This window comes from Myotis daubentonii, chromosome 10 (assembly GCF_963259705.1).
Source record: "Myotis daubentonii chromosome 10, mMyoDau2.1, whole genome shotgun sequence".
Taxonomy (NCBI): domain Eukaryota; kingdom Metazoa; phylum Chordata; class Mammalia; order Chiroptera; family Vespertilionidae; genus Myotis; species Myotis daubentonii.
This window is the reverse complement of record NC_081849.1, coordinates 8,610,496-8,631,837: the sequence shown is the minus strand read 5'-3', so window position 1 is coordinate 8,631,837 and position 21,342 is coordinate 8,610,496. Positions and strand designations below refer to the sequence as shown.

The 21,342-nt window shown below is 40.2% G+C and overlaps 2 protein-coding genes across 2 annotated transcripts in view; one reads left to right on the top strand and one right to left on the bottom strand.

Moving 5' to 3' along the window:
- The window catches only part of LOC132242654 (GTPase IMAP family member 7-like), a 178,865-nt gene that overhangs the window by 101,816 nt on the left and 55,707 nt on the right, over window positions 1-21,342 (bottom strand). The gene's annotated exons all lie outside the window — the stretch shown is intronic.
- On the top strand, window positions 12,745-14,763 carry LOC132211312 (GTPase IMAP family member 5-like). The gene is made up of 2 exons (XM_059656047.1): window positions 12,745-12,855; window positions 14,090-14,763. Exons 1-2 carry the CDS (start codon window positions 12,777-12,779, stop codon window positions 14,761-14,763), a joined length of 753 nt encoding a protein of 250 aa, XP_059512030.1. The 5' UTR covers window positions 12,745-12,776.

Here is a 21,342-nt window from a genome sequence, read left to right as displayed (position 1 = left end):
GGAGTTCCAATGGACATGCACACCCAACTATGGCTGTAATCCAGTCGACTAGGGAAGAGAGTATCTGTTTCTGTCTATACATCAATTAGTAGACAGGGATTGACAGAGTAGATTAAACTCATGACTCAACCATGTGCTGCTTACAGGAAAGTCCATTTGAATATTATGGTAGAAACAGGCTGAAAATGAAAGGATAGAAAAAAATCAGTGGTGCAAGTATTACTCATGTAAAAGGAAGAAGGAATGGCTGTATTGATAGCAAATAAATTAGATCTCAGAACAAAGAAAATTACCAGAAACTGAGAGGAACATTATAAGTGATAAATAGGCAACTCCTCCAAGAAGACAGAGCAATCTTAAATGTATTTCCCCGAACAACAGAGATGTGAAATATGTGCAGCAGAAACTGACAACTGAAAGGAGAAACAGACCAATCCACAATTATAGTTAGACCAATCCACAATTAAACTCCACCCCTGCTCAACAATTGACAGAAGAGCTACATAGAACCAGGATTAGAAGAATTCCATAACACCCTCAATGAACGCATCTATTGATGTTTGTAAAAGTTGATATTCCCTGAGGACATATTTTTTCAGGTGCACATGGAACATATACCAAGACAGGTCATATCCTGACCCATAAAAAAATGACAACATTTGAGAGAATTGAAATAATATGGACTATGTTCTCTGACCACAATGGAATTGAGGTGGAACCCATTAATGGAAAGATAACAGAAATGTCTTCTGCACTGCCCTATCAACAGCATCATGACTCCCTAAATCTTCATCAGAATCTGAGAGAAGACCGTGCTGTTTGTCTTCCAAAGTCAAACTCTATGACTGAATAGGAACTTTTCTGGGTAGGGAAGACACTCAGGACATTGTCAGTGAAGGATCGCAGAGTAAGGGGTAAGTGGCCATTTCCCCCCATTTTTGCAACCCATTGCTGAAGCAAATTTTTGTTATGGGAAGAGCAGATAATGTTCCCTACCCCACGTCTGTCCCCTTGTCCCAACATTCACTCACTCCTTTTCCACTAAGAGGACAGATGTCCTTGTTCAAGAAGGGACAACTTCGGTCTCTGCTCACCCCTGGCCAGCCCTCGCTCACCAGTTATGACATGCTAACTCTGTGAGCATGATCGGCCTGGTGTAATTAAGCCTCTTCATACAAGTTCTGAGAACAGCAGCCAGGTCAGGAGAAGATATCATCCTGGCTGAGTTGAGAATCAGCCTCACAGAACGCTGGTAACACCACAGGTCATATCTCTTCAAGGCTATGAACAGCCTCCTCCTCATCCACTCACAGTGGTTCTGGGAGATCTTTAAACAGGAGAGACTGTCTATTTCTTTCTCTCTTTTTTCCCTATAATATCTTTATTGATTTTAGAGAGGAAGGGAGAGGGAAAGAGAGATAGAAACATTAATGATGAGAATCATTGATTGACTGCCTCCTGCATGCCCCCTACTTGGCATCAAGCCCTCAACCCAGGCATGTGGCCTTTACCAGATTCAAACTTGGGACCCTTCATTCCGCAGGCTGATGCTCTATCCAATGAGAAAAACCAGGTAGGGCGAGACTGTCTATTTCTGACAAAGGAGGAAACTGGGGCCTAGAAAGTGTATATGGCATACAGCGAGCCACACACTGCAATGCATTCTTGCTAAGAGTTTAAATGTAACACAATATTTTGCAAGCATAGCTCCAGGAAGAAGGAGCTTCACGGGAACCCAACCCAACACCACAATTGTAGCCAACTGCCAAGAAGAAATCAATGTTTAATTGAACAAATAGTGTGCAAAAGCACTGGCTATGCCTCCCTTCGGAAAGGAGACGCTTTGGATGTGAATCCCCCCTCTCTTTAACTTGCTAAAGGAAATAAACTACCTTGTGACAAACACTTTTTGTTCTTAAACAGAATATCCTGAGTGTGAAAACCTTTAGTTCAGTAACATCATGAAACTTCAGCTACAAAAGTGTCTAGGGCCAGTACAGATTCAGAGATATAGGGTGAAAGACTTCCTGCTGAGTTAACAATAGCTAGTACAGATGACAACAAAACAATGGTTTCCTGCTGTGGATAACAAACACTCTTCTACTTGCAACAAATGAAGAAAATGCTATAGTGCAATGACTAAAATGACCCCATTTATGATGAGTTTGGCCTTGTAGACAAACTCTTTTCAAAGCAACAATATGCTTGTTGCTTCTTGCTATGTGTTCCTAAATTTAAGATAAAGAGAGGTATTGAGTGTTAAGAAACAAACTTATTTCCAAAACAGTAGCCTCGAATGTTACATACATTTCTTGGTGCCCAGGTGAGCAGGAGCTCAATGTAACTGTTACATGTGCCACCAAGCTATCTAATCTAATAAAAGAAAAACATGCAAATTGACCTTACCTCCGCTACACCACAAGCCATGCCCACCAGCCAATCAGTGCAACTATATGCAAATTAACCTAACAAAGATGGTGGCTGGTATACACATAGTTGGAACAAGCAGAAGGCTTGGATGCCCCACCGATGGAGAAAGCCAAGCTTTCCCCATGCCCTGGCCTCTGCTCAAGGCAACAAAGTTTCAATTATAGAAGATAAATAAATTCCAGATACCTGCTTCCAGCCAGCCTTGCTGGGATCTTGGATTGCTAGGAGCCATGGCCCACCTGAAAACAGCCATCAGCCCTTCACCCAGGCTGGCCAGGCATCCCAGTAGGACCCTCCACCCTGAAGGGGCTGTGGCCAGCCTGCAAACAGCCATCAGCCCCTCACCCAGGCTGGCCAGGCACCCCAGCAAGAGCCCCCTCCCTGAAGGGGGTGTGGCCAGTCTGAAAATGACCCTCAGCCCCTCACCCAGGCTGGCCAGGCACCCCAGTGGGACCCTCATGCTGATCTGGGACACCCTTCAGGGCAAACCAGCCGGCCCCCACCCATGCACCAGGCCTGTATCCTATATAATGAAAGGGTAATATGCAAATTGACCCTAAAAGCTGAACGACTAGGAATGACTGGTCACTATGACACACACTGACCACCAGGGGGCAGATGCTCAATGCAGGAGCTGCCCCCTGGAGGTCAGTGTGCTCCCACAGGGGTAGCTCTGTTCAGCCACAAGCCATGCTAAAGGCTGCCTGTACAGTGGTGGTGGTGGGAGCCTCTACCGCCTCCTCAGCAGAACTAAGGATGTCCGACTGCAGCTTAGGCCTGCTCCCCGCTGGCTAGTGAACATCCCCATAGGGCTTCCAGACTACCAGAGTGGTGTCTGACTGCCAGCTTAGGTCCAATCCCTAGGGGAGAGGGCATAAGCAAGCAGGTGGTCATCCCCTGAGGTGTCCCAGACTGGGAGAGGGCACAGGCTGGGTGGAGGGACTTCCCGGAGTGCACAAATTTTTGTGCACTGAGCCTCTAGTGTGTTAATAAGAGGTACAAGGTTCTGCATTATGGTGGCTTTTCCCTGCAGAAAATTTCTCACAGTATTTCCAATGGACTTGATCAGTTATCCTGCAGTTGTTAGTGAAGTGCCCAGCAAGGAACCCATATTGGAACAGCCTTTAGAACTCCAAAACTCTGAGTAACAAGTCCTTGGTGTCAAGCCGCACGAGAAGCCACCCATAATGTGAAACCACAAAGGCAAAGTATATGCCAGTCTCAAATATAGTCACTTAGAAAACAAAGGACGATGAGGCCAAAAGCTGCAAAACACGAAGCACAGCACAAAACCGCTTTTCTCAGCCAACATCATGAGACTGTGAGATAAAGAAAATCAAGAATGAAAAAGAAACAGAAAGCAATCAGACAACTAAAATAACAGGCAGCAGAAGGTAAACAGCTAGGAAAACCAGTTGGAGAAAATTCAAAAGGAGACACCCCCTTCCTGCAGTTAGGAGATTTTACTTGAGTCTTTTAGTCAAAGAAAACAAATGGATACCAGAAATAAGCACAATACTTCTTCTTTTAAATCTGATGGGGGTAACATGAATGTTGTTTTTTTTGGTTCACACTTGATATTTGTCTATAATGTATCCAATATTCCAAATATGTAAGGAATTTAAAAATTTGTTAAATTGACTTTTCTAGCCTTTCAATATAAAGTGGGGAGGAGGGAGAATAAGGTATTTTTTGATTTGTTGTTTATTAAATGAAAGCTGGACAGTCTAAAAAGACATGTCATTTTTATCCATTAAGGGACAGAATCTCATATACACAAATAAAAGCATATTAAAAGTTAGAGCGAGAGCCCTAACCAGTTTGTTTCAGTGGATAGAGCGTCAGCCTGCGGACTGAAGGGTCCCAGGTTCAATTCCAGTCAAGGGCATGTACCTTGGTTGCGGGCATATCCCCAGTGGGGGTTGTGCAGGAGGCAGCTGATCCATGTTTCTCTCTCACTGATGTTTCTAGCTCTCTATCCCTCTCCCTTCCTCTTTGTAAAAAAATCAATAAAATATATTTTAAAACAATTACAGGGAGAAAAGACAATTGTTAGTGAAGTGTCCAGCAAGGAACCCATATTGGAAGGACATTTAGAGAACAGAGAAGAGAGTCATCAAAATGAGAGAGAAAGTTTGTGTGCTGATTTTTGTTCTCTGCAGCATCTCCAGTAAGGTTTCAAAAGCCAAAAAAGAAATAAATAGGTGAGTATGAATAGTTCTGCATAAATAACAGTGTTTTTTTAAGAAACAGTGAAAATGGTGCACTTGGGGATTTCAGAGTCATAGGCTGAAGTAGAAACAGTGCACAATGTCACAGGAATGAGGAAACAGGAAAGGTGGAGGAAAAGGAAAGGGAACTCTTAGAAACAGAGGGGAAGACTGTGAAGTCTTCCATGCTGTGTAATGGTAGTTAAGACCAATTTCACCAAGTCATCAAGGAGTGGGGGACACTCAACTCACATACGACTGACAAATTGTATGTTGAGGTCCTTGAACATATCAGATATCGAGATGCAATTCAATAAGTAGACTATATTATAAATCCCAGATATCTATAGTTACATATGGTACATACTTCTCACACATGTACTTGTATTTATAAGTTACCACATTCAATTTGCTATAATTTTGGTGAGGATTTTTATGTCTATATTCACAAAAGATATTGGTCTGTTGTGTTTTTTTCTTGTAGTATCTTTGAAGTATCCTGACCTCATGAAGTGAATGGGGAAGTACTTTCTCCTCACCTGGTTTTTTAAAGTGTCTGCAATGTATTGGTGATAATTGTTTAAATGTTTAATGAATTCGCCAGTGAAAGCATCTGGTACTGGGCTTTTCTTTGGTTGTAGGTTTTTATTTCAATTAACCTTTTTCCTTTTATAGGTACATTCAGATTTCATTTTGGCTTGAGTCACTTTGCATAGTTAGTATCCTTCTAGGAATCTAATGTACAGCATAAAAAAGCAAAAGCACAAAAGACAATTTGGCTTATTCCACAGTTAGCTGACAGCCTCCAGCTGCCACACTGTCATGACCCAACTTAGCTTTTGAGGCAAAGCCATGCCCTTCCCAGGCCATGCTCAGCAGAGCTCCCAATGGAATTGAGCTGGAACTCCATAATGGAAAGCTAACAGCAATATCTTCTGCACTGCCCTATCAGCAGCGTCATGATTCCCTAAATGGGGAAAGACCTTGTTGATGGCCCTCCAAGGGATGGAATATAAGCAGTAAATGATCATTTTTCCCTGTTTTTACTACCCATTGCTGAAGCAAATCTCCCTTTTTTAAAAGAGCAGATAATGTTCCCCACCTCACATCCACCTCTTAGTCCCAACACTCACTCACCCACTTTACACTAAGAGGACAGATGACCTTGCTCAAAAAGGACTACTTTAGTCTCTGCTCACCGTTGGACAGCCCTTACTCATCAGTTATTGCATGCTAGCTCTGTGAGCATGAGCGGCCTGGTATAATTTAGCCTCTTCATAAGGTTCTGAGAGTAGCAGCCTGGTCAGGGAAAACATGCTCCCAGCTGAGTTGACGATCAGGCTCACAGAACACTCTCAACACCACCACTGTGAACAGTCTCCTCCTCAGTCCACTCACACTGGTTTCAGGAGATCTTTAAACAGGAGAGACCACTGTCTATTTCTGACAAAGGAGAAAACAGGGGCCTAGAAAGTGTAGATGGCATACACCAAGCCTCACGCTGTCCAGGTTCAGGAACCAAATCTAAGTCTTAGAGTTCCTCTGTCCCTCAGCAACCTCTTCAGATAAGACTGTGGGAAATGTGTCAATGAAACCACAAGTCATAGTTGGGTGGGGAGATATCTGAACTAGAAAACCCAGTTTCTCTTCCCTTGTCTGTGCTCAATTTAGGAAAAAAGGAAAAGTCCAGTATTGAGAGAGGAGTATTGAAATCTCCAACTATAAATGTGCATTTGACTATTTCTCCATTTGTTTTTATCAGCATTTACTTCTTGAATTTTGAATCCCTCTCTCTTTTTTTTGAAGCTCAGTTATTTATGAGGTACATGAAAATTCAGTATTTTTGTCTTATTGATGAAGTAACCTATTTATCATTATGAAATGTCCTTCCTTATCCATGGTGTAAGTATGGTATCATTCTGAAGCCTGCTTGGCTGATATTAATACAGCCCCTGCAGGTTTCATGTGCCTAATCTGTGCATGGTGTGTCCCTTTCATGGTATATCTTTTTTAATTCTTTTCCTTTACTCTGTCTGTGTCCCTATATTTAAAGTGGGATTTCCTTTCGACAGCATTCAGTTGGGTCTTGCTTTTTCCAAATCCAATCTGGCTGTCCAATTAGAGCATTAGGATAATTTACATCTGATATGATTATTGATAAGATTGTGTTTAAATTCATCCTCTTGCTGTTTGTTTCAGTTTGTCCCACCTATACCTTTTTTTGCCTTTTTCTGTAAATTTTTAAAATTCTGTTTTATTTCAACTCATGTGGTATTAGCTATATCTCATTGGATTTTCTTAGTGGGTGCTCCACTGTTTGCAATATGCACCTTTAACTTATCATATTCTACTTTCAGCAAATATTATATCACATCACATATGCTGTAAGGTATCTTAACACCTTCATCATTACTGTTATACATTACACATTTACAGAGAATATAAACTCAACCATATATTATTATTTTTCTTTCAACAATCAATTGGCTTTTGCAGACATTTTTAATTGATAAAAATATTTTCTGTTCATCCACTTATTCACGAGGTGGCTCGATCCTTTGTTGACGTGCCAGTTGTCACCCATTTTCATTTTCTACACACCTGACCAATGTCTGAGTCAGTCCTGAGCAGCCTGTTGTTCAGTGACTGTACATGGTATATATGTAAATGAGCCTTAGCAAATTTAAAAGTATTGAAAAAACAGTAAATATCTTTTCTGAGTATAATATTATTCAACTAGAGAAGTAACTAATAGGAGAAAAATGGAAAAACTCATAAAAAGTAAACAATACACTCCTTAACAACCAATGGATACAAGAAAGAAGTCATAAAGGAAATAAAAATATTTTGAAATAAACAAAAATGGAAACACACATACAAAAACATGAAATTTAGCAGAAGCAATTCTAAGAGGAAGGGTGTAATGATTGATGCAACATTAAGAACAAAGAAAGATCTCAAATAAACAACTTAACTTTACATTGAGGACTCAGAACAAAAGAGAACAAACCAACCCAAAGTCAGCAGAGGAAGGAAACAGAGATAAGAAAAACAATAGAAAAGATTAAAATAACAACAACAACAACAACCTAGGAGCTGAGTTTTGAAAATATAATCAACAAAGTACAAAGTACAAACATTTAACTAGACTAAAATTTTCAAATAAAGAAGGCTCAAATAAATAAAATCATAAATGAAAAAGGAGACATTACAACTGATATAACAAAAATACAAAGGATCATAAGAGACAACTGTGAATAGTCATGTGCCAAGAAATGGATAAACTAGAGGAAATGGATAAAATTTCTAGAAGCATAAAACCTACCAAGACTGAGTCATAAAAAAACACAAAATATAAACAGGCAAGTAATGAATAAGGAGATTGAAGCAAGAATAAAACATCTCACAACAAAGAAAAGCCCACACCAAACAGTTTAAAAAGTGAATTGTAGCAAACTTTCCAAGAACAATTATTACCCATCTTTAGCAAACTCTCTCAAAAAGGGCAGAGGAAGGAAAACTTCCAAACTCATTTTATGAGGCCAGAATAAACTCATATATCAAAACCAGACAAGGGCACTACATGAGAAAAAAACAACCACAGGCCAATCTCCCTGATAAATATAAATGCAAAATCCTCCACAAAAGATTAGCAAATTGAAATCAAGGGAACATTAAAGGACTTTAAGCTACCATCAAGTGGGAATTCAATTAGGGTGAACTTCCTGTTATTAGAGTAAACCTGTACCATGCTATGGTGGATATCATTGTTAGTTAGAACAAGAATCTTAAGATATGGGCAGCTCTTACTAAATGCATCTTGCTAAGTGTTTAAATGTAGCACAGTATTTTTTAGGCATAGCGGTACGCAAGACGAGCTTGCCAGGAACCCTACCCAACCACACAATTGTTGCCAACTGCAAAGAATAAATCAATGTTTAATTAACCAGATAGTGTACAAAAGCATTCCCTTTGGGGAGACAGAGCTTTCTTTGTGAATCCTCCATCTCCTTTACTTGATGAAGAAACTAAAACTACCTTGGGACAACCATGTCTTGTGCTTAAAGAGACCATCTAAATCATGACAGCCTTAAGTAACATCATGAAACTTTAGCCAAAAGTGTTAAGGCCAAGACAGGTTAGGAGATATAGGATCTAAGAGTTGTTGGTGAGTTAACAATAGCTAGTCCAGATGTCAACCAAACAATAGTTTCCTGCTGTGGATAACAAACACTCTTCTACTTGCAACAAATGAAGAAATGCTATAGTGCAGGCTAAAATGACCCCTTTATGATGAGTTTGGCCTTGTAGCCCAACTCTTTTCATAGTAATGTTTTGCATTTTTCTTTTGCTATGTGATCCTAAATTTAAGACAAAGATTATTGTGAGGTGTTAAAAAACACCAACTTATTTCCAAAACAGTGGCCTCTAATTTTACATACTTTTCTTGGTTTCCAGATTGGAGGAGCTCAATGTAACTGTTACAGGTGGTGCCAGAATATGTGTGAATAACAGGTACAAGGTTCTGCATTATGGTGGCTTTTCCCTGCAGAAATTTTCAGACAAAGTATTTCCAATGGACTTGGTCACTTATCCAGCAGTTGTTAGTGAAGCGCCCAGCGAGGAACCCATATTGGAATGACCTTTAGAGTCCAGCTCTGAGCAACAAACAAGTACCTGGTCTCGAGCTGCACCAGAAGCCACCCAGAATGTGAAACCACAAGGGCAAAGTGTAAGACAATGTCAAACCCAGTCAACTAGAAAACAAAGGAAGATGAGGCCAAAAACTGCAAAACAGGAAGCACAGCACAAAACTGCTTTTCTCCAGCACCATCATGAAACAGTGAGATAAAGAAAATCAAGAATGAAAAAGAAACAGAAAGCAATCAGACAATTGAAAGAACAGACAGCAGCCAGCAAATAGATGGGAAAACCAGTTAGAGAAAATTCCAAAGGAGACAGCTCTTTTCCTGCAGCTAGGAGATTTGAATGGAGTCTTTTAAAAGTCCAAGAAAACAAATGGGTACCTGAAATAACCACACATATGTCTTCTTTTAAACGGGATGGGAGTAACCTGAATGTTTTTTGGTCCGCACTTGATATTTGCCTATAATTTATCCAATATTTCCAATATGTGGAAAATTGTAAACTATTTGTTGAATTGACTGTTCCTGCCTTTCAACATAAAGTGGGGAGCAGGGAGAGCAGGTGTTCTGGTTTGTTGCTTTTTAAACCAAAGCTGGAGTGTCTAAAAGAGACATGTGATTTTTATCCACTAGAGGACAGAATCTCATATACACAAATAAAAGCATCTTAAAAATTAGAGGGGAAAAAAGAGGGAAGAGCAAAGAGAAGAGAGTCATCAAAATGACAATGTCTGTGTGCTGAATCTTGTTGTCTCTAGCATTTCCAGTAAAGTTTCTAAAACTAAAAGTGCAATAGCTGAATATGAATATTTTTGCATAAATACTGGTGTTTTTTAATAAATAGTAAATATGTTGCCTTTGGGACTTTCAGAGTCACAGGCTGAAGTAGAAACAGGGCACAATGTCTCAGGAATGAGGAAACAAGAAAGGCAGAGGAAAAAGTAGGGGAACTCTTAGAAACAGAGGGGTCGACTTTGAAGTCTTCCATGGTGTGTAATGATAGTTTGGACCAATTTCACCAAGTCATCAAGGAGTGGGGGACACTCAACTCACATACAATGGACAAATCATATGTTGAGCTCCTTGAACATATCAGATATCAGAATGTAATTCAATAAGTAAACTATATTATAAATCCCAGATATCTATACTTATATATGGTACATGCTTCTCACATATGTACTTGTATTTGTAAGTTGCATCATTCAACTTGTTATTATTTTGGTGAGGATTTTTATGTCAATATTCATAAAGGATATTGGTCTGTAGTATTTTTTCTTGTAATAGCTTTGAAGAATACTGACCTTGTGGAATGAATGATGAAGTACTTCCTCCTCTCCTGGTTTTTGAAAGTGTCTGCAATGTATTAGTGGTAATTCTTTAAATGTTTAATGAATTCACTAGTGAAGCCATCTGGTACTGGGCTTTTCTTTGGTTGTAGGTTTTTATTTTAATTTAACCTATTTTACATATTATTTTTGGTGTGTCACCTTCAGTAGTTTGTATCCTTCTAGGAATCTAATGTACAGCATAAAAAAGCAAGAGAAGAAAAGAAAATTTAGTAGTAGTTAGCTGACAGATTCCAGCTACCAGAACCCACCTTAGGTTTACCTATGGAGGGCCAAATATAATCCTCCTATATTAATAGAAAAGTGTGCAAACATTTCTATATAATAAAAGCAACCTGCATAGCTAACAAACTATAAAAACCGTTTGTAAATTCAATGGTAATCAGTAAAATGGATTTGTAAATGGACAAAGACATCATTATGTATATCTTTAAGGGTGATAAAAAAATTAACAGTGGAATATCACCAAGTGCAAGTGCAGATTTGGGGACTTCTCACACATGGCTTGTGTCAATGAAAATTGGCATTGTGGTCTCGAGTCATATTGACGATATCTAGTCAGATGAAAGCCATCCATCAATTGTTGCACAGAGATATGCAGTATGTGGGGATTATTTTGCAGGAAGCATGTATTTTGGAACAGCCTAAAAGTTTGTTAATAAATAATTGGATACAATTTTATACAAATAATGTCATTTATGTAAAAGCTTAAAATAAAAAATCAGTATTAGACATTACCTATACATGCATGTGTATGTAGAAGTGTAAATACACACATGAGATTATACATTAAAAAGCTCAGAATATTGGTTGCCTCCGAAGGGCAGAGGGGGGAAGAAAAACATAAATAAAATTCATGTGTAATGTGTTAACTTTTTAATCAAATAGAATATCTGCAGTAAAAATGCCAAAGTAATTACATTTGTTCATTGCAAATTGTGTTTTTTTAAAAAATAAGTTCACATAAAAACTTGTTTCAAAACTGCTCAGTACTTAAAACTGAGTAAGTAAATATAACCTCATCTTAGGTATGTAACATCTTGTCTTTTCTAACACAAAAATGAGTGACACAATATTATGCCTCATTTGAATGAGACATTTATGCCAATTCATGTCAATGGTTGTGCCAATTTCTGTTTAAATCTACTGAGACACAAAATGGTGATCACTGGGAGACAAGGACCTCAGAGCCAGCCAGAAAACAAAAACCAAAAAACAAAAAACATTTGATTTAACACTGAGGCAGGAAGTGAGTTGTTCTTAAATTTGTGCTCAGTGTTGATTCTTTCTCTTTGGATATGGCACCCCCTTCTCTCCACCAACTGCACAGGAGGCTAACAACAAACTTCTTAGAACAGGGAAAAAAATTACCTTGCTGTAAATGACATTGGCTTGTTTGAAGTAATGAGAATTTCTAGTGCCCAACACGCTTTGTGTCACATGGGTATCCAGGGGCCAAGAGGAAAAGTACAGTGCGCCTTCCCAGGAGAAGGTTGGATCTGGGACATGAGTCCTTCAAGGGCTGACATGAGAGGGAGTACTGTATCCAGAAAGTTGGCCTGCTATGAATCCAAAACATAAAGTAAGATACTGTTCCCCTCCTTATCCCATAAAGAATGCTTTTTTCACTTCATGCCTTTTCTAGTTGGACGGACATAAGCAATGGATTAGTTTTAAAATACTTCCTGTTTTCCTTTAAGTTGAGACAGAAGAAAAAAAAAGAACCAAGTATTGTTTTCACAGTGCATTGTGTTAGCATCACCAGGTTCACTTAACGTTATGTATAGACTTTTCAGGGCATAATTTGAGTTAGGAAACTAGCAATGGAAATGTTTCCTCGATGGAGAATTATTCTTAGGGTCTGAACTGGAGGTGATATCAGGCCTTACCAGCTCCATTTGGAAGCTTACTTTTTATTCTTTTCCTGTTTTTATCCTGAAAGAGGATGGAAGTACTTCCAAGGAGCAGATATAGAACTAAGGCTGAAAGTAAGAAAGCCTGCAAGAGGCACCGTTTCCTCACCTCAAACACAGTGAAAAATCCCCAGTGATTTTAAACTGAAGAAGAAAAAGTCAGTGCTCATTTCTTCTTTACCTTCCCCACCACCTTCACCCCCACCTCCACCCGACCCCTTCAGTACAATGCTCTCCGTGCACATGATGTGTGGGAAATGTGGAAATGAAACTTCAGGTCAGAAGTTGCAGGGTTTTGCACTGAATTGTGAATAAATTTTCGCTTTCCTTGTCCAATTTGAGCAGAAAATGGAAATATCTCCCAGAAAGATTTACTAATCATGCAGGCTACAAAACATCCCAGAACACTGCAGAAAAGGAAGAACCAACACAGAGTAGAATAGTGATGGCGAACCTATGACATGCGTGTCAGAGGTGACACACGAATTCATTGTTTTGGTTGGTTTTTCTTTGTTAAATGGCATTTAAATATATAAAATACATATAAAAAATTAAGTCTTTGTTTTACTATGGTTGCAAATATCAAAAAATTTCTATACATGACATGGCACCAGAGTTAAGTTATGGTTTTTCAAAATGCTGACATGCAGAGCTCAAAAGATTCACCATCACTGGAGTAGAAGAAATAAAATAATAGATTTTAGGACACTGCAATGAACTTGGAATCCTTTTGAGCTCATAAGAACTCTAGAACTCCCTGGATTCCCACACTTCTTGGTCCCTTGAAAGTTCTAGCTCCTGGCTCAGTGTTGCCCTCTCCAACACCACTTTTGTTAACTTCCTGTAATTCAATCAGCCAAGTAGGTGAACTTTCCATTACATGTACTACTAATGGTCTTAAATTCCATCCTCTTCAGCCACCCATCCTGAGTCCTCTCTCAGGCTTTGCCTTTGACAGTAAGTATGACCTTTCTGTTTTCTCAATTTCAAGCAGAGAATTCCCCACCCAAAGAACAGAGACCCAATGACCTCAGCTGGTCCTTGGTGGAAGGTCACAGCTGACACTTCTTCTCCCAAGGTTTAGGTGAATAAATATGTTGAGCACTTCTACACAAGTGTTCCTGGTTATTTGTGAGTGAAAAGAGGTGGTAATATTTTCCCATGTGTGACTTCTCATCCTTTGCATCATTCTAATCCGATTTATTGAACATGAAACTGGGCTAGGCACCATCCCTGGAGAAACACAGGGACCACTTTTCTTTCTGAAAAACTGTCTTCCCTGTACTTGATGAAGGACTTGGAGCAACCTTCTCAATGTAGCAGTTCTTACTGTTGGCTATGGGTCTAAAGTGGACTTCCTATGTAGACTTCCTATGACCTGAGAACCTCCTAAAGTTGTTAGAAACTTTTGTATGTATTTAGATATGACAGTTTCCTGGGAGGGAGATTCACAGCTTTAATGAGATACAATGAGAGAGAGTCCATGACTGAAAAATCGAAAGCAACACTAGCTTAATAAGACACACAGTTTTCTTATTCAGGCAGTGTAGAAGATAACCAGTTTGCATCATCTTCCTCACTGAGGCTCATCCTGGTGGGCCAATCTGGTTGTGGAAAAAGTGCCACTGGGAACAGCATACTCTGTCAACCTATGTTGGAGTCCAGGCTGGGGGCCCAGGCCATGGCCAGGACGTGCCAGTTGGCCACAGGCATGTGTTATGGAAGGAACATCCTAGTAGTTGACATGCCCTCCACCATTGACCCAAGACCCAGGACCAGAGATGTACAAGTTTATCGGGACTGCTACCTACTCTCAGCCCCAGGGCCCCATGTGCTTCTGCTGGTGACACAGCTGGAACGCTTCACTGCCCTGGACACATTGGCAGTGAGTCGGGTGAAGGAGGTCTTTGGGGCAGGAGCCATGAGACACGTGGGGGTCCTCTTCACCCACAAGAAGGACATAGGGGACATGTTCTTGGATGAGTATGTAGTCAACACAGACAACCACAGCCTGCAGATCCTGGTTCAGGAGTGTGGGAAGAGGTACTGTGGCCTCAACAACCAGGCCACTGGGGAGGAGCAGAGGGAGCAGCTGCAGAAACTGATGGCTGTGGTTGAGAAATTGGAGAGGGATAACCAGGGTAACTTCTCCACATATGAACTCTTCCTCGATGCACAGGTGCTCGGGGGGCGAGGGGGAGGGACAACACCCTAGGATAAGAGTACAGGTGCTACCTGTGCAAAGTTCAAGTGCACATTGGAGAGAAAAAGTGAAATCTGAAGGAGACTGGGAGTCACTGGGCATCCAAGGCGGTGCACAGAGTTAAAAAGTGTATTTTGCCTGATATAAGTGTGCTATCTTAGCTTTTTTCTTTTTTCATTTTCATTTCATGAAATATATTTTTCATCCCTTTACTTTCAGTCTCTGTCTGTCTTTCATTCTGTGGGGAGTGTCTTGTAAACAGCAAATATATCAGTCTTGTTTTGTCACCTATTCAGCTACCCTTTGATTGGAGCCTTTCATCCATTTATCAATTTCATACATTTAAATTGATTATTGATAATGATGTATTTATTGACATTTTTAAAATTTACACCTATGTTCCTTTTTTTAATTGTTGCTGCTTAGAGAAGTTCCTTAAATTTTTCTTGTAATACTAGCTTAGTGGTGATGAACTCCTTGAGCTTTTTCTTGCCTGGGAAACCTTTTATCTCTATTTCAATTTTAAATGATAACCTTTCTAGGTAGAGTACTCATGCTTGTAGGGCCATACTTTTCATGGAGTTGCATAATTCATACCAATCTCTTCGGGCCTTGTAAGTTTCTATTGAGAAATTAACTGGTAGTGTTATGGGAGCTCCCTTATAGGTCTTTCTGTTGCTATTTTTAAGATTCACTCTTCGTTTCTAGGCTTTGCCATTTAAATGATGGTGTACATTGGTGTGGGCCATTTGGGGTTCATCTTGTTAGGGACTCTCTGCACTTCCTGGACTTGTGTGTCTTTTTTCTTCACCAAATTAGAGTTTTCAGTCATTATTTTTAAAAATAGGTTATCAACCTCTTGCTCTCTCTTTTCTCCTTCTGGTGTCCCTATGATGGAAATGTTTTTATGCTTCATACTGTTCCAGAAATACCTAAAATTATTCTCATGTTTAAAAATTATTTTTTCTTTTTGCTGCTTTGATTTGATGATTTCCACTACCATGTCTCTAAATTGCTGATTTGATTATTTGCTTCACCAAATCTCCTGTTGATTCATCCTGGTGTATTCTTCATCATAGATGTTGTATTCTTCATTTCTCACTGGTTCTTGTTTATGGTTTCTACCAGTATGTCCTTTTTTATGCTTGCTATCTCTCTGTTGAAGTTCTCACTAAGTTCCTTGATTATCCTTATAACCTTTTTTTGAACTTCCTATCAGTTAGATGGCTTGCCTCCATTTCATTTACACCTTTTTCTTGTGATTTCTCCTGTTCTTTTATTTGGAGCTTGCTTCTTTGCCTCCACAGTGTGGTTGCCTCTTTATATTTGTGCCTGTGTATTTGGCAGATCTGCGATGTCTCCTGTCTTGGTATACTGGCCTGACATATTAGGTCAGCATAGCTTTGTGGTTCAGTGGCACAATCTCCCTAATCTTGAGCTAGGTGTCCCAGGAATATTCCATGTGTGTAATATGTGAGCCATCCTATTGTAGTTGAATCTTAATTGATGTTGTCCCATCCGTGGGTGGAGTTCACCCTCATGCTGGCTGGCTATGAGAATAAACATCAACCACAGTGTACAAGCTGCTATGAGGGGTCTGACACAATAAAGCAGAATTCCCCCATCAGGGTCTGGTGCCTACCAAGATCTCCCTCTGGGTGTTTTGCTTGTGGGCTCATTGGGTCATACTCTGCTATGTTGTAAATCTCACAACCAGGTGTGTTAACTCTGAGACTTATTGAAGGTGGGGGGGCACTTTGGTATAGGCCAATATCATTACCTGACTGTGACCAATACTGGGCAACCTGTTTGGAACTATGAAACAAACTAGTTTTTTACTGGATTCTGAAGATGGCGGCAATATAGGCAGATGCGACCCAGGTCATGTCCCGGAGCAAATGGAGTGAGCAGCTGAAACTAATAACACTCACCCCGAATTGGCGAAATTGCTCAGCTGGTGAGACCGTTTGCAGCCGGGAAGGGCAGAACTCCCCTGGAAAGGTAAAAAAAACCCAGGGATTTGGGCAGGAAAGTTTGCCAGACCTCTGAGCCCAGAGGGTCGGAGGGAGACCACGTGGAAGACAGCCGCATCCCTTGGGACAGGCACAGCCCCTGTCTGGGGAAAGGAGATGCGCGGGATTCCTGGCGCCACTGGAGGATTTGAGAGCTGGGTTCTGTGATCACGGAGGACTGAGCCTAAAGGGGGCAGCCTGAAGAGCTGACCAGACCATGCAGTGCCGGTAAGAGAAGAGCTTACAGAAACCAAGCCTTCCCCATTTCCGCGGCCGGCGTTTGTTTGTTTGTTTGTTTTCACTGAATCCTGTTCATAAGATCTTTCGGATACAGACACTCACCTGTGCTGAAGAGAGGGAGAGGGTGCGGAGGAGTGGAATCTGGGGAGAGACTGAGGAGAGAAGGAGGGCCGGGAGAGGTGGCAGCGAATTGAGCACTGAGACACCCCTGAGCCCAGGACTGGGGCAGCCATTCTCTCCTGAGAGTGAGACTCCTCCCCCCAGCCCCCAGGCAAGGAGCACAGCCACACCCAGATTCCACCCTGAACGAGATCAAGGATTAAAATAATCTGATCAGTCCCTGGGAGTTAACAGGGTCTGGCCTATAGGGGGATTTTCAATCCCAGCAACAACACAGAGTGGGTAACTATTAAGGAACCAGCTCTGGATAGTTGACCCCTCCAAATCAGTTTTAAATGCTATAGAGAGGCCGTATAGCCTCAGAGGCCAACCCCAGAACACTGCCACCCAGAGGCTGAGCCACAAACTGACTCTTTGCTAAACACAAAATAAGCAGTCTGGGAAACAAATACGACCTGCTTTAAAATAAGGACTGTGGTTTACAACACAGAGGAACAGTGTATCGCAGGGAAACTCAACACTCTCCTGAATACCTGGCAGGACTAAAGGCGAGCCAGACTGAAGAATAGAAGAACTGCAATTTTTTTTTTCTTTTTTCACCTTTTAACTAAAAACCAATTTTTTTCTTTTTTTTCTTCTTTTTCCATCACCTGATTTTACCCTTTTAATTAATATCTTCTTATTTTTAACCAGTATTATTACTGCTACCATTTTACCATTTTTTAAAGTGCCATTTTATTTATTTTTATTTTATTTTGGGATTAGTGTCCTCCATTCTATTTTCATTGTTATATTATTAGTTGTTTCTAGTTTGCATCCATCTCCAGGGAGCTGTTGCTGGAATTTGTTGGGATTAGTGGCTGTTCTATAGGAGTATTCTCCTCATATAAAAAGTCTCTTCCCCTCTTCCACTTCACTCTCTCTTTTCGCTCTTTTTTAATTTCTTTTCTTTTCTCGCTTTTATTTCTCCCCTCCTTTTTCCCAATTTCATTTTTGCACTCCTTTTTTGGGTCCCTACTTTTCTTTTCTTTTTTCTCTTTTATATTTTCTCTTCCTTCTTCCTTATCCCCTAATTCTCTTAATTGGGGTGGTCACCTTTATTTGGGGTTATTAATATCGTGAATATATTTGTGTTTAGTGCCTGGTACATGGTGCCTTGTTGTGTTGTATTTTGTGCCTTTAAATCAATGCAGCAGATCCAAGCAACAGCAGCCTCCTGAGCACCACACCTCTGCTGAGGAACAGCAGCTGTACGTGAAGCCTCTCCCCACCAGCCAGAAGAGCCACCACAGCTGTGAACAGCACCCACCAGAGGAGCTGCTGCCAACTGAGGAGCAGCTGCTACTGCAACCGCCCGAAGAACAGCCACAGACCAAGGAGTCACTGCCACCCAGGGAGCAGCCACTGAAAGACTCAACGTCTAGATATGTCAGTGAGATCAAACATGGGTAGACAAAGAAACCCCCAAAGGAAAGAGAAGGAGGACTCTCCAGAAAAGCAGCTAAGTAATACAGAGGCATGCAACATGACAGAAAAAGAATTCAGAATAAGGGTCCTAGAGTGCATAAACTGAATGGAGGAAAAAATCAACAACTTCTACAAGAAGCAAGAAGAAACAGATGAAAAAGTCAACTACCTATGCAAGAAGCAAGAAGAAACAGATGAAAAAATCAATAACATAGGGAAGAAGCTAGAAGAAACAGATGAAAAAATCAACAACTTAAGTAAGACCCAAGAAGAAATGAAGAGTGATATAGCTGCAATAAAAAACACCATTGAAAGTATCAACGGTAGACTAGGAGAAGCGGAGGACCGAATTGGTGAATTAGATGACAAGGAAGCAAAACACACCCAAAATGTACTGCAATTGGAGAAAAAAATTAAAAGACAGGAGGAGAGCCTCAGGGAGCTTTGGGACAACATGAAACGAAACAACATACAAATAATAGGGGTGCCAGAACAACAGAAAGATGAACAAGGATTAGAAAACCTATTCGAAGAAATAATATCAGAAAACTTCCCTGAGGTGGGGAAGAAAAAAGTCACACAAGCCCAGAGAGTCCCAAACAAGGTGAACCCGAAAAGACCCACACCAAGACACATCATAATTACCATGGCAAATGTTCAGGACAAAGAGAGAATCTTACAGGCTGCAAGAGAGAGACGGAAAGTTACATACAAGGGATCTCCCATTAGATTATCAAATGATTTCTCAACAGAAACACATCAGGCCAGAAAAGAATGGACGGAAATTTACAAAGTGATGCAAAGCAAAGGACTGAATCCAAGAATACTCTATCCAGCAAGGCTATAATTCAAACTTGAAGGGGAAATAAGAAGCTTCACAGACAAAAAAAGGCTAAGGGAGTTTATCACCACGAAGCCAGCAATGCAAGGAATGCTAAAGGGACTGGTATAAAAATAAGAAATAAAAAGCTCAGAAAGAAAACAGCCACCCAAAAAAAGAAACGGCTACAAACAAGTACCTTTCCATAATAACTTTAAACGTAAACGGACTAAATGCTCCAACCAAAAGATATCGAGTGGCTGAATGGATAAAAAACATGACCCATACATTTGCTGTCTACAAGAAACCCACCTCATTAGAAGGGACTCATACAGACTGAAAGTGAAAGGATGGAAAAATATCTTTCAGGCAAATGGAAAGGAAAAGAAAGCTGGGGTAGCAATACTTATATCGGACAAAATAGACCTCAAAGTGAAGGCCATAACAAGAGATAAGGAAGGCCACTTCATAATACTAAAGGGATCAATACAACAAGAAGATATAACCCTGGTAAACATATATGCACCCAATGTAGGAGCACCCAAATTCATAAAAAAACTCCTGGAAGATATCAAAGGAGAGATCGACAACAATACAATCATAGTAGGGGACTTTAATACACCACTGACAGCACTGGATAAGTCCTCTAGACAAACAATCAGCAAAGATACAGCAATCCTAAATGACTCACTAGATCAGATGGACTTAATAGACATCTTCAGAACACTTCACCCCAAAGCCATTCTACTCATGTGCTCATAAGACATATTCAAAAATAGACCATATATTGGGTCAAAAGCAAAGTATCCCCAAATTCAAGAAGATTGAAATCATAAAAAGCATCTTCACAGACCATGATGGCATAATATTAGAAATAAACTACAATAAAAACAACCCAAAATACTCAAACACCTGGAAGCTGAATAGCATGCTATTAAATATTGATTGGGTTAACAATGAGATCAAAGAAGAAATTAAAAACATCCTGGAAACTAATGACAATGAAAACACAACAATCCAAAACCTATGGGACACAATGAAAGCAGTCCTGAGAGGGAAGTTTATAGCTCTATAGGCCTATCTCAAAAATGGTAGTAAATCATCTAACTCTACAACTCAAAGAATTAGAAAGAGAGCAACAAGAAAACCCCAGAGTGAGCAGAAGGAAGGAGATAATAAAGATTAGAGCAGAAATAAATGACATAGAGACCAAAAAAAAAAAATACAGAAAATCAATGAAACCAAGAGCTGGTTCTTTGAAAGGATAAACAAGCTTGACAAACCTCTAGCCAGACTCACCAAGAAGCAAAGAGAGAGGACCCAAATAAACAAAATCAGAAACGATAGAGGTGAAATAACAACAGACCCCACAGAAATACAAATGATTGTTTTTTTTTTTTTTTTAATCCATATTTTTTTTTTTATTATTATTGCTTAAAGTATTACAAAGGGTATTACATATGTATCCATTTTATCCCCCCGCCCTAGACAGTCCCCTAGCCTCCCCTATCACCCAGTGTCTTATGTCCATTGGTTATGCTTATATGCATGCATACAAGTCCTTTAGTTGATCTCTTACCCCCCTACCTCCTGCCCCCCAACCCTCCCCGGCCTTCCCGCTGCAGCTCGACAATCTGTTTGAGGCAGCTCTGCCTCTGTATCTATTATTGTTCAAAAGTTTATAATGGTCTCTATTGTCCACGAATGAGTGAGATCATGTGGTATTTTTCCTTTATTGACTGGCTTATTTCACTTAGCATAATGCTCTCCAGTTCCATCCATGACGTTGCAAATGATAAGAGTTCCTTCCTTTTTACAGCAGCATAGTATTCCATCGTGTAGATGTACCACAGTTTTCTAATCCATTCATCTACTGATGGGCACTTAGGCTGTTTCCAGATCTTAGCTATGGTGAATTGTGCTGCTATGAAC

Coding starts and splice junctions, on each gene's coding strand:
- LOC132211312 (XM_059656047.1), top strand. CDS start 12,777: ATGCTCTCCGTGCACATGATGTGTGGGAAATGTGGAAATGAAACTTCA. Junction 12,856..14,089: donor GCAGGGTTTTGCACTGAATT/GTGAATAAATTT, acceptor TTTCTTATTCAG/GCAGTGTAGAAGATAACCAG.